This window comes from Schistocerca gregaria, chromosome 5 (genome assembly GCF_023897955.1).
Source record: "Schistocerca gregaria isolate iqSchGreg1 chromosome 5, iqSchGreg1.2, whole genome shotgun sequence".
Classification (NCBI taxonomy): Eukaryota; Metazoa; Arthropoda; class Insecta; order Orthoptera; family Acrididae; genus Schistocerca; species Schistocerca gregaria.
The window spans coordinates 599,724,808-599,738,074 of NC_064924.1; the positions used below are offsets into that span (position 1 = coordinate 599,724,808).

The following is a 13,267-nucleotide window of genomic DNA, read 5'->3' on the forward strand; positions in this document are numbered from 1 at the left end:
TGCTAGACCATCAGTGTGACAGGTTCAAGAGGGAAAGATGATATCAACAGGAATATAGAGGTGATGGGCCTGCGAAAAGGAGAATAGATCCCAAAAGCCAGGAACAGAAATAATTGGTGGAAGGAAGTAAAGAACACATATGCCCCCCAAGGCCAAAGTGTCAGTTAAGGAGGAGGAGGAGGAGGAGAAGAAGAAGTAGTTTATTATTTTTTTGTTTGTATATTATGTTAATGGGGGGTGGGATGTTTTTGATGGTACAAAACTGGATGAGCTATGTTTTTTGAAAGTTTAAAGCTATACCATTTGTGCAAAACTGTTCTATGAAACAATGTTTTGATCATCTGGAAACAGGACTAACTCTGCCCACTGGGTCATATAAAAGACAGATCATTAAGAGAAAACAAGAAAAGTAGTGGATTAGTGAACAAACCCTGTGAAACTTCCATTGTAATTTCTCCCCATGTAGAGTGTGCGGCACCCTCTTTGTATTACTGTAACATCCTAGGGTATACATCTGCATTCTCTTCTTCATATAAGAACAAAACTGGGCATTCACCTAAGTATTTATTCCTTAAGAACTTAACTTCTTTGATTGAATACAATGAATGACATAACCAAATTTTGTTTCTCTCAAAACAAACAAATATTTGTTTGTTTGTGCAAAATTTTATTAGTTTGGATGCTACTGGCACAACTGAGATAGGTGATTTTGGTTGGCAGTGAAAGCAGTGACATTGTGATTTCCTCTTCTACATATTTTGTAATAAACTTACTGAACTGAAGGTAGTTTTCTGTTTTGGAATACCAAGTTTGGTTATATATTTGTAAATGTAATTGAAAGTAATTGGAGAGCACAAAACTGAGAAAATGACTGTTTTTGAACAAGCAAATGCATATTCTGCTGAGACAAATGGCTACATAACACAAATATAGATTATAAGGTTTATAATTTAAAGCAGCAACCAGCCACATGGGTTGTTTGAAATAAGGTTCATTTCAATCAAACAAGTAACTGTTTTAAACTTATTACAACTCTTTTTTTCAGGTAATGAATGAAAGTAAAATGAACTACAAGACAGCTCTATTGGTGATTTCTTTATTGTCCAACCAATTTCACTGCATTAAAACAGCATCCTCAGGTGAAAACAGTGTCACATTAATGCACCAAGAAACTTCCACACTCATATAGCTTTTGCTGATTTCCTTGCTTCCCCTCTGGGGCCTCATTTTATGCTAGTTGTTGGTTTTCTGCAGAGATATGTATTTTTGTGCAATGAATTTATTATGTTTTTGTGTTCTACATTTTAACCTTAACACATTTTCATACATGCACTATGTGAGTGCTGTTAAACTCACTGGAGACAGTGTGGATACACATCGTTCTATGTTTTGTGGCAACACACATGCTCAGTATTTACCAGACGTAGCCCAGCTTCACGTAAGTAACAAAAAAAGTTACATTTGTAAACCATGCTTATGGCTGGTTCTGACAGTACTGCAGCCATGGTTCTCACTTTGTCTACTTGTGACAACATAACGGCAAATATAGAGCATTTTCAATGTATACAGACACCCCACCACATGCTATGGTTGCTTTGCAGTAGCTAGCAACTAGAAGATAGTGGAAGGGGAGTCCACTGATCTGTTTCAAAGTCTTTCAACCAATGTTAATTGATAGACAAGATATTGCAATTGATTCTTTCCAGCCAGTTCTGAAGTTCATTAAATTGGTCTCCAAGTGATAGTACATTAATACGAGGAAGAATAATATCATTATTGACACAGAACTGTACTTTGATTTCACCTGATCTAAAAAGTATTCTTATTATTTTCACTGAGTGTTTTTTTGCTACTAATTGTTCCAGTTTGTTTTGACCAAAAATTGCTTTGGCTTATCCCATACTGGGAGTTTCTCTGCTATTTTTTTAGAATTCTGGGAATGTTACACTGTTTTACAGCATTGCCCTATTTTGTTTCTCACCATATTGGTTATTTCCTTGATCAGTGCAAAATTCTCACACACACTTTTGAATATGTTTTGTATTTATCTAACAAATCTAATGCTTACACCAATTATCAGAATGCAGATACACGTATAGAGCATAAGTGCAAAAGCAAGCATTGCAAAAGAAGATCTCCAGTCAAAAGTTTTATTCAAATGGAAGAGAGATAAACAACTGGAACAATTTCCAGGAATATTATTGATTCTGCTCCTTCTTGAAAATAATAATAATAATAATAATAATAATAATGTATGACACACACACACACACACACCACCATGCAACAAGAAGTTCAGGAATTTATGGAAAGTAAAATGTGGTGTGTATCACCACTCATTCATTCACATATTGTGTTTTGTAGTCTCCAGCATATGGCTCATGCATAATTACAGTATCTGTATTATGTTACTAGTGTAAAGTTATTTTAACATTGTGTTCAAAGCAACTGACTAATGGTTCGAAGTTTGAAAACTATAGACACTGAAACAGCCAAAGCAATTTTGTGAATTCATGTAATATGGTGTGCACAACAGATGTTGTTGCAACCATATATTATTATGAGTCATTTTCTGGAATATGGTAATCATCATTTACACAACTGTTGCAATCCAAGCAACAAGGCCAGTCCATAGTTGTTACCTGCTCTCTCAATAGGCCCAATGGTTAAGCATGGTGTAAATGGCTCAGCATAAATCATTATGACTCCCCATGAGCAAGCTACAGAATTCTAATAATCAGAAATAGAACTACAAAAAAGTTGAAACAATATGATCGTGAAATATCATGCCACTTCCACGCATTGAAGAGGGCCTGCACTTTTTCTCTGGAATGATGGCTTGCGTCATGCACGCACGTTAATTTACTTCCCCCGCCCTGAATCTGTTAATAGGAGAAGGTTGCAGACGGCTATGGCTGCCAGATGTCTTTGTGGCTTATCTTAGAAGTATTAGCGTTAAGCTGGTATCAACGTTTCTGACGCTTATCACTCTCACCACCCTGGAAGGAAGTCAATAAGTGTTTTACGTCGCAGTGTTACAGACTTCGTGTGACAGTGCCAATAAAATAACTGACATTTTAAGTTTATCCGATACAACAGTGTTATGCCCTTTTATATTATGAGAGATATGTTGTATATTTGTTGTGAGACGAGCCAAGTGAGTGGGGGCAAGCCAAAGTGAATATCTGATTTTGTGAATTCTGTATGGTGCTGAAATCATGTCGGTGCACCATTATGTACAAAATGGACTCGGCCCCCCTCAGCCGCCTCCAAGAAGACGACACTCATCAGTAAGCAGGCAGCGAGAAGTTACATCGTCCAGGATATCACAAAGACGATCTGTGTGTTTGCCATTACCCGAGACGGTAAATAATTTTCCATTTCATGCTAGGTGGGGTACGTCATTTATTTAAGTTAGTGTCTTATGCTGAATTACCACCGTGCTCATTGTCACGTGGTATTAATTATGAAGGATGGCCTCAACAAAACCATTACGTAACCGCATCTTACTGAAGTTGAGAAAAAAAAGTACACTATCGGTCAAAACTAATTTAGGGGTCGTCGACAGGCGCCAATATAATAGTATATAATGTAACCAACTGTCCACATTCTCAGTTCTAGCTTCGTACAGGATTTGAGGGTGATACACTGTTTCCCTCATTGAAACATTTTCCGTCAGTATAGAGGCACATCTCACACCTGAACATCTCTTAACAAAGAAAATATATGTAGAAATACTGACGAAATAAAAATACTTGGTGGACTTATACATTTTTTGAAATTGACTCTTTCATAGGCGCCAACAGCCAGTAACTTCGCTCGACTAAAAAAAATTCGCAGAAACAATAGCCCAGCTTTGTTTTCCTTAATATTCCGTCGTATAGATACTATGTGTCAACCAAAGATTGCTCCCAATACAATCGTGACCTCACTTTCGCGTTGCAGGTGCTTTGGAGAAACGTCATTGCATGGATGTCGAATTTGACAAGCTTCTGCAGGAAAGTGATTGCATGTGTATGTTTGCGTGTCTATTAAGCCCCAAGAAAGTGAGCATTTCGGGGAGCATCAGGTATCCCAAATTTTTGTCTTCGGGCTGTCACATAACAGCACAGCAGACGGTTGTCATTACGACATGGTAGGCAACATTCTCCTCCTGAAGTAACCATTAAATCCTTCCCCTGAAGGAGGAAGGAGGAAAAGTGTACTGTATTAGATTTATTATCGATGCCATACGAAGGGGATTGTAATAGATTGATGGCAACTACAAATGAATATGGATACTTTTCAGCAGTCGGGCTAGACGGGCATGTAAGTATGGTTACAATGATAATCATAAAATAATTGACAACTATATTGAAAGTCGTAGAGATGCCAACATTTTTACGAGTAATTAACTATTAATATAAGTACTCAACTTGATCAGTTATAATTCGTTCATCGTTCGCCCTTAAGTATTGCAGTCTCAAACCCTGAAACATGTAGAAACAAATTACGTTATGTTGTCATATAGACATGGTTAAATAAGTTATATAAATTTTCAGACGTCTGCATAGAAGCGCGTCTCACTAAAAGTGTATTATGTGGTCACATTAGGAAAACTGTCGTGTACATGTCATGCAGTGAAACTGCTTAGCCCAAAAACTGATGCACAGGACATAGTGAAAGGTTCATATCAGTAATTGTCTGACGTCATATACATCAGACTACTTTACAGATCATGCCGTCACGACTGTCAAGATTTCAGTTGGAGAGGGTGGTTGAATATCACAGTCTCGCTATATGTTTACATTCAGAAGTTTATTCTTTTACCTTGTTTTACAGTGACAATTCTGTATCACTGTACAATGATCCTTAATTAGTTACTAATACTAAAAACTGCTTGACCTCTTCATTCCAGTGCCTGCAAGTTAATTACTCTGATAACTAAAGATGAATTAAGACACTCTGTTGGATATACAAGAATTATACAGGGCTAAATACATTTTTATTGCATATCCTTTTGAAAATATTGTTGCATTTGATCTGCCAGATATCATTCCAAAATTAGTGGGGGCAAAAATAATGTTGACAGTGATTAGAGTACATTGCACTTCAGTAATAATATTTACTAGGTGCTAAAATAAACTGATAATATTGCTTGAAGGACTTACATTTTTGGATTGACTAATAGTTTATTGTGCATGAAAACGAATGAAAGTGTGAGCACTGGAAATCAATAATTGTGAAAGTTCCATTAAGTTTTCATATATTGTGCTCTTGTTGGTGATAAGTCCAACAGTGTGGCGCACTTAATGTGACAGTATCTGTTGTATTTATTTTGACTCTAAAGTTTAACAAAATTAATACCTGAGACTGATAGTGTGCTGATATGATCATTGAGTGATGCCTGTAGTTTCACTTAGTGTCATTCTGTTTCAATTGGAAGCCCTCCTCTGATGAATAATTGATGAGATTCCAATACTGGACTGTAATAAATATACCAAATATGATGTGGCTAAAGATAGGAAATAAAACTAGTGTGGCCGTATAATCTACTCCTATTCATACCAGAGCAATAAGTTGCAAATAGTGAGACTTTTTATGGATGGGCTGTGTAATTTGTGTGCCATTTTCAAATTATGATATAGTAAATAGAAAACATGGAGGAATAGAAGGTATTTTGATGATAATGTTTAATAATAGCGATATAAATAATTTCAAGGATGTACATTATTGCAACATAATTGAAAAAGTGTACACTACAGAGAGAAATTGCAGTTTCGACCCATGGAACAAGCAAATAACTACCAACCAACAAAAATACAACTATATGTATGTCATCCATGATACATATCTTTGCAGTATAAATGCTATATGTGTAGAATCACTGGAGCTTGTTTCTTCAACATGTAATAGATAAAAATATCGAAATTAAATTGCCATTGATGTGGTCTTCAGGCCAAAGAGTGGGTTGATACATCATCCCTCATGTGTTAACAACAACAACAACCCACGTCCATTAGAATATGCTTACTGTACTTGTCCCTTCATCCCCTTAATAACTATTTGTACCCCTTCACACTTCCTCCCATTATCAAATTGATGTTTCAGAATTTGCAGCCCAACTTGACAAAAAGGTTCTTTTTGTCAAGTTGTGCTGCAAATTTTATTTTTCCCCATTTCTGTTCCTCCTCATTAGTTATTGGCTCTTGGACCTATCTATCTGATCTTCAACATTCTTCTGATGCACTACAGCTCAAAAGCTATTTTCTTGTCCGAACTACTTATCATACACATTTCACTTCTGTGCATGCTCACACTGCCAACAGAGACTTTATTTTAGGTTAATAAATGCCCTTTCTTCATAGGCACTTTTTTTGCCATTTCTTCTTTACATTTTATATCCTCTACTTCGGCAATCGGTTATTTTATTGCCCAGCTAGAAAAACTCGTCTACTACTTTTATTTCTTATTTCCTAGTCTAATGCCCATGGTGTGATTTAATTAAACATCATTCCATTACCCTTCTTATACTTTTGTTAGTGTTGATCTTCTTTAAATAATTTGAGTATTTTGCAATTGTAACTTACTAAACTGAGTTTGTTTTGCTTGTCTTGTACATCTTGCACACCAGGGAGAGTGATTTTTGTCATGGCTGGCATTTCCTTTTTTTAAATTCTCCAGTCTTCTTAACCGATGATGGGTATGCTCCAACCTGTAGACTGCCAGTTTTATTTTTCCTGACAGTGACATACTCCTAAGTAGTAGCCACCCTGACATCACACTGGGACACTATTTATCTCCAGAATATTTTATCTATGATGATACCATCATCATTTAACCACATGGTAGAGCTTCAAGTGCATAGAAAAATAACAGCTGTAGTCCCCCATGCTTTCAGCTATTCACAGCTCCAGCAGAGTTAGATCATGTTGGCTGATGGTACCATGCCAGACCAGTCATCCAGACAATTGTCCCTTCAGTCCTTTCCAGGCCTCTTTTCAGGTACCCCTCCATTGTGGTTGCACCTATGGTATGGCTATTTGTATAGTTTAGGCATGTGAGCCACCCTACCTCACAAAGTTGTTTGTTTTTTCCTCATAAATCATTATTCCAAAAAATATATTTTATACTTCATCCTTTCTATTCCTGTTTCTTGGTAGATTTGAGTGGCCGCATTTCAGCAAAAATCAGTCAACAGACTGGGATGAGAGGTCATTTTCATATAGTGACTGGGGAAAAAAAGATAAACCTGAAGATGAGGTGGAAAAAAATGAAATTTCATGGGTTGAGATGGTATTTGATGTTTCAGAGACAGCAAAATTGAGTTCAATTTACAAAAACTTTGGTAGCTTGAGCCCATGTATTTTTACTATGATACATCGACTTACTTGGTTGTGAAGTGTATTATACAGGTTCTCATGAGGTGAGCTGGCCCACCACCATTGTAACTGGTCCTTGATATCCCGGAATCTGAGATTTGAACAGAGATGACGACCAAGTGGGTCCCACACGTTCTGTTGGGGACAGATGTGAGGATTATTGTGTTGAAAAATGACACCACAACACTGTCACTCATGATGCAGGAGGTACATGATGTACCGGTGTGCCGTCAGTTCCCTCAATCACTACCAGCTGTGACCTGAAGTCATACACTGTCTCCCCACACCATGGTGTAATGTGTAAGACCACTGTACCTCTCTGTAACATAGGAAGGGTGAAACCTCTCCCCAGGTCACTGTCATGCTTGCTGATAATGGTCGCAAGGGGTATTTCTGAACTGGTATTAATATATAACCACAGTGTGATGGCATTCATCAGCAGTGTGTGATGCATGACCACTACAGTGATCAAGTCACAGTTACGTTTTCTAGTGGTAACAGCAGTCTACATGTGTGCAGCTCTTTAGTCCAGCTGCTTGTAGACTGACCAGTAGTGGGAGACGACAGAATTTTGCAGAGTGTCCATTACTTCTTCTGGAAAAGCAGACAAAGATATGAAGGGATTACAATGTGCTTGGTACACAATAATAAAACTGCAGTTCCTCCTTGCAGTGGTCAGATGTTGTGAACCAAGTCTTGACAGCTAGTATGTCTGCCATCATGTTTGGGTGCAGCCCAACATCAGGCCATTGTCACATCCGAATTTTTCGTAAATGTGGATATGTAAGATTTGGCCAGCTGACAAACTGGAGCACTGCAATGAGGCCCCCTTCAGCCTTTTGTAAGGTACTGGTAATGCTGTCTCTGTAGATTGACATCTACACAGTCTTCACAGTAATCAATCAACATTTGATGCTTTCCTTGTCCCTTACCTACTCTACCAGGACTGATACCAACACCAGACATGAACAACACCATTGCCAGGATGCCAATTCTTTTGGAAAACCTGGAATTCTCAGGGCCTTACATTTAACCTGGAAAATCTGAAGAATTTCTCAAATTTCATAAAATCTCAACGAATTCTGTGTTTTTATGAACCATAGACCTTTTTGTTGGGGCCATTCCGTGCCAAGTGGTCTAATATCAAGAAATGTTCCCACATGACCATGGATTTTGATGAAATTTTGTATGAACATTCACTCATGTTCTCAATGAACACTGGTAAAGCTTCAGTTTCAGAAATTCAGTACTTGCACAGATATAGTCACTTGTTTGAAACCATGGCACAGCTTCCAATAGTGCATACTTGAACTTTCAGCAACTTTGAGATGAGATATCTCTGTAAGTATTTGCATGAAAGAAGCAAAATTTGGCCATCTTATACAACTTTTAGAGCTCTTTGAAGTAAAATATTAAGAAAAGGATTTCTGAGCAATTTTCATATAGATAATTTGAAGTTGTGCAACAAAATAGCTGTTTAAAAAAAATAATGCAGACTTTAGTTTTTTATATCTCCAAAAGTAATTGTGGGATGGACATGAAACTTTGCACACCATAACTCACCAACACAAGGTCTTAGAATATAAAATTTCATTCTCCTATTGCTTTCCAATCTTTCACAAATCTAGGGTGAAGTTGATGATTTTTCAAAAAGTGCTAAAAATGGGTATTTTTAGTCAAATTTTTCAAAAAAGTGTTTTCTCCAAACTCTTCTAAACTATGGTCATTAGAATGAGCATATTCTAAACTATCTAGAAAAGTGGATTTGGTTTTGCAATGCAAGCATATAAGGCCCTAAAAAGTAGCTCATCAAAGAGGCGCACTGGAAGTTTGAACACATTTTTCTGGCACTCAAATTATACCTGAAACCTTTTATTGTGCCTAATAAATGTTTATTAGTGACTTGAATAATTGAAATAAAAAGATCTGGTAAATAGGCAATGAGACTGTCAGAAAAACTTGAAAACTATCTATGAGAAGTAGCTCTTCTGCTTTTATCGTAAGTGTTCATCTGCATAAAACTTTCCCCATTTGTAAAAGAGAGAGAGAGAGAGAGAGAGAGAGAGAGAGAGAGAGAGAGAGAGAGAAGATAGATCATAAAGAATTCAATGAATAATAGCTTCATATTTTTTGTACTTCCCAAAATTGTAAATATTTACAAGTGGAAAATGAAGACCTAATTTTTGGATTCAATTGTATAAAACATTTTTCCAAAAAAGAATCTGTTTGCTTGAATCATGCATCAAGTGATGTAAATTTTCCAATCAATATTGCAGAGATTTTAATACCTAGGTGTTGTAACCTGTGAATTTTTGTGTTCAAGTTATTAGGGAAACATGTGAAATTGGTTGGTTAAACATCCAAGAGTTTTAATTTTGTATTTAATCACACTTAAATGTAGCCTACTACCTTGTTAAATACGTAACCACTAGTTTCACAGAGAAAATTCACAAGATTCACTGTTTATAGAAAATATAATGGCAACAATTACTTTAACAAACGGTTTCATTATTGTGAGCCTTGTTCGAACAATCAGTATTTCAGTGGTGTGTTCGCAGCATAGTGAGTGGGTTCTCTTGACTGAGTGTGGCTTGTTAAGTGATTCGTAAGACCATCAAAGTTTGTAATCTAATTTACAAAAAATTGTTTTGATTGTGTCTTTTATAGCATATATCTCTTATTAGGTTTTTTAAATTGGTTTTATACATTGTGTATAATTGCATTCTGTAGCAGTTTCTCTGAAATTTAAACAGATTATAATTTGCACTTAGTTACTGATTAGATATAGATGCAGAAGGGAACAGCATACCTTCATGCTCAATTGGGCAAGGAGATAGTGGAACAAACTGTGATGTCACTTCCTTTGCCAAAAAAGCTACTTTAAAATGGTTTGCGGATTTTAGTGATAAGGAAAAAGTTGTTCGTCCGACGTTCTGAAGCAAAGCTGGACAATACCTCTCAAGTTTGCCTACACCATGAAGCCCTGTTATTGACACAATATGAGAGGTTACAAAAAAAAGCTTCAATCCCTTTGGGAAGGTGAATCATAATGTTAAGGCAGGAATTCGCACGCTTGATACTGAAACATCTAATAAGGCTTCTGATATGTTGAAGAAACAGCTTGTTAATAACATAAAGCCAGGTCAGAAAATTTGTCTGGCTTGCAGGACTACCTTAAATAAACACTTGGACGAAGCTTTATCAGCTTCATCATCACATTCTGATGAGGACTTTACATCAAAAGAATTATTAAATAGTAGCTTATTGTCTAACAGTATTTCACCCCTGAAGAGAACAGTAAGCTACAGAGATAAGCCCCAATATGTGAAGAAGAAAATTCAAAAGGCTCAAAGCGTGATTAAAAACAGAATTGTAAATGCAATGGGAGTAAACAGACAAATTGAAGTTGCTAGTGAAATTAAGGAATGTGGAAACTGTGCCGACTATACAATTTGTTGACTGAACTGAAAGCCAAGATGCAAAATGCAATTCATAAATTTTAACCTTGGCACTTGTAAGTTGGACAGTCAGACAAACAGCAGCTCAGTTCAGCATGTCTGAAAGAATGGTAAAGAAAGCTCAGAAGCTTAAGGCAGATAAGGGCATTCTGGCACTTCCCGAAAATAGGCAAAGCAGGAAATTACCAGAAGTTGCTAGTAGAGTGCAAAATTTTTTTGAAGATGATGAGTATAGTAGGGTGTGCTCTGGAAAAAAAGATAGTATTTCAGTTGGACTTTTAGATAGAAAGACATACATGCAGAAAAGATTGTTACTTTGCAATTTACGGGAAATGTATGTTATCTATAAGAATATAAATGGTCCAGAAATAGGGTTCTCAAACTTTTGTGAACTTAGACCCAAATGGTGTGTAACAGTAGGATCAGCTGGAATGCATGCAGTTAGCGTCTGTGCAGTTCACCAAAATGTTAAGCTTGTGCTTAGCAGAGCTGGTATACGTGAAAATTATAAGGAGATTCTCAGCAAGGCAGTTTGCAGTTTGAACTCTTAAACAGTGCATGCTACATCACTGTGAAAGGTGTCCTGGGCCCGAAGCTATAGCGTCTGAAATTGCCAGCTATTTCCTACATCATGAGCCACAGGAAATTGTGTTTAGCAACGGATACATACCGATCGGGCCACACTCGACACGAAACAAATGGTAGTGGATGAATTTGTTGAAGATGTAAAAAAATAAAATATGGAGTGTCATGCCATTATTACATTGCCAAGCATCAAAGCTTGCACCTTAAAGGTCTTAAATGTCACCTGAAAGACGAAGAGCTTGTTGTCCTAATGGATTTTGCAGAAAATTATTCTTTTATCATTCAGGATGCTGTGCAAGGCTTCCACTGGGACAGTAGTCAAGCAACAATTCATCCATTTGTTATCTACTTTCGTCAAAATGAGAAAGTAGAATCTTTAAGTTTTTGCACTATCAGTGATTGATTGCGGCATGACACTATTACAGTTCATGTTTTTATCCAGGAGCTTATCAAATATATAAAAGCACAGTTTGCACAGATATCCCACATTCATTATTTCAGTGATGGCTCCAGTGCTCAATATAAAAATTTCCAAAATTTCCTAAATTTGTGCTATCATAAGAGTTATCTTGGAATGCCAGCAGAATGGAACTTTTTTGCTACTGGTCACAGGAAATCACCTTGTGATGGGATTGGAGGTGCAACAAAGTGGTTAGCAGCAAGAGCAAGCTTGCAATGAGAGAGAGTGGGGGGAGGGGGGGGGGGGGGGGCTGACAATTAAGAAATAACATTGTTGCTATTTTTATTCTTTTGCTATTCGGACTTAAGCTAGGTCCTATTCATCAGGACTTCTTATTTCACTTATCCCAGACATCAATAAACATGTATAAGGCAAAATAAAAGATTTCAGCTATAATTTGAGTGCCAGAAGAATGTGTTCAAACTTCCAGTGCGCCTCTTTGATGGAGCTACTTTTTAGAGCTTTGTGTCTATCTTGGTCACAATAATGCATTCACTATGCTGTTTGTAGTAGCTTACCCACACGGTAGTGAAGGGAGACGAAAATTTAATAGTCGGGGGTGACTGGAATTCAACAGAAGGGAAAGGGAGAGAAGGAAACATAGTGGGTGAATATGGATTGGGGTTAAGAAATGAAAGAGGAAGCCGTCTGGTAGAATTTTGCGCAGAGCATAACTTAATCATAGCTAACACTTGGTTCAAGAATCATAAAAGAAGGTTGTATACATGGATGAATCCTGGAGATACTAAAAGGTATCAGATAGATTTATAATGGTAAGACAGAGATTTAGGAATCAGGTTTTAAATTGTAGAACATTTCCAGGGGCAGATGTGGACTCTGACCACAATCTATTGGTTATGACCTGTAGATTAAAAATGAAGAAACTGCAAAAAGGTGGGAATTTAAGGACATGGGATCTGGACAAGCTGAAAGAACCAGAGGTTGTACAGAGTTTCAAGGAGAGCATAAGGGAACAATTGAAAGGAAAGGGACAAAGAAACACAGTATAAGAAGAATGGGTAGCTCTGAGGGATGAAGTCGTGAAGGCAGCAGAGGATCAAGTAGGTAAAAAGACGAGGGCTGCTAGAAATCCTTGGGTAACAGAAGAAATATTGAATTTAATTGATGAAAGGAGAAAATATAAAAATGCAGTAAATGAAGCAGGCAAAAGGGAATACAAACGTCTCAAAAATGAGGTCGACAGGAAGTGCAAAATGGCTAAGCAGGGATGGCTAGAGGTCAAATGTAAGGATATAGAAGCTTATCTCACTAAGGGTAAGATAGATACTGCCTACAGGAAAATTAAAAGAGACCTTTGGAGAAAAGAGAACCACTTGTATGAATATCAAGAGCTCAGATGGAAACCCAGTTCTAAGCAAAGAAGGGAAAGCAGAAAGGTGGAA

The 13,267-nt window shown here is 37.0% G+C and overlaps 1 protein-coding gene across 8 annotated transcripts in view; it reads left to right on the forward strand.

Annotated features, from left to right (window-relative positions):
- Positions 1–2,889: 2,889 nt before the first annotated feature.
- The window catches only part of LOC126272480 (E3 ubiquitin-protein ligase Nedd-4), a 203,398-nt gene continuing 193,020 nt past the window's right edge, over positions 2,890–13,267 (forward strand). For 2 of the 8 annotated variants that reach the window (XM_049975362.1, XM_049975366.1), the window contains exon 1: positions 3,614–4,308. In XM_049975362.1, coding sequence (XP_049831319.1) covers positions 4,225–4,308 — 84 coding nt within the window. In that variant the 5' untranslated portion in view covers positions 3,614–4,224. Of the gene's footprint in view, positions 3,366–3,534; positions 4,309–13,267 lie in introns of those variants that run through there. The other 6 variants (XM_049975359.1, XM_049975360.1, XM_049975363.1 and 3 more) reach the window with 6 other exon arrangements.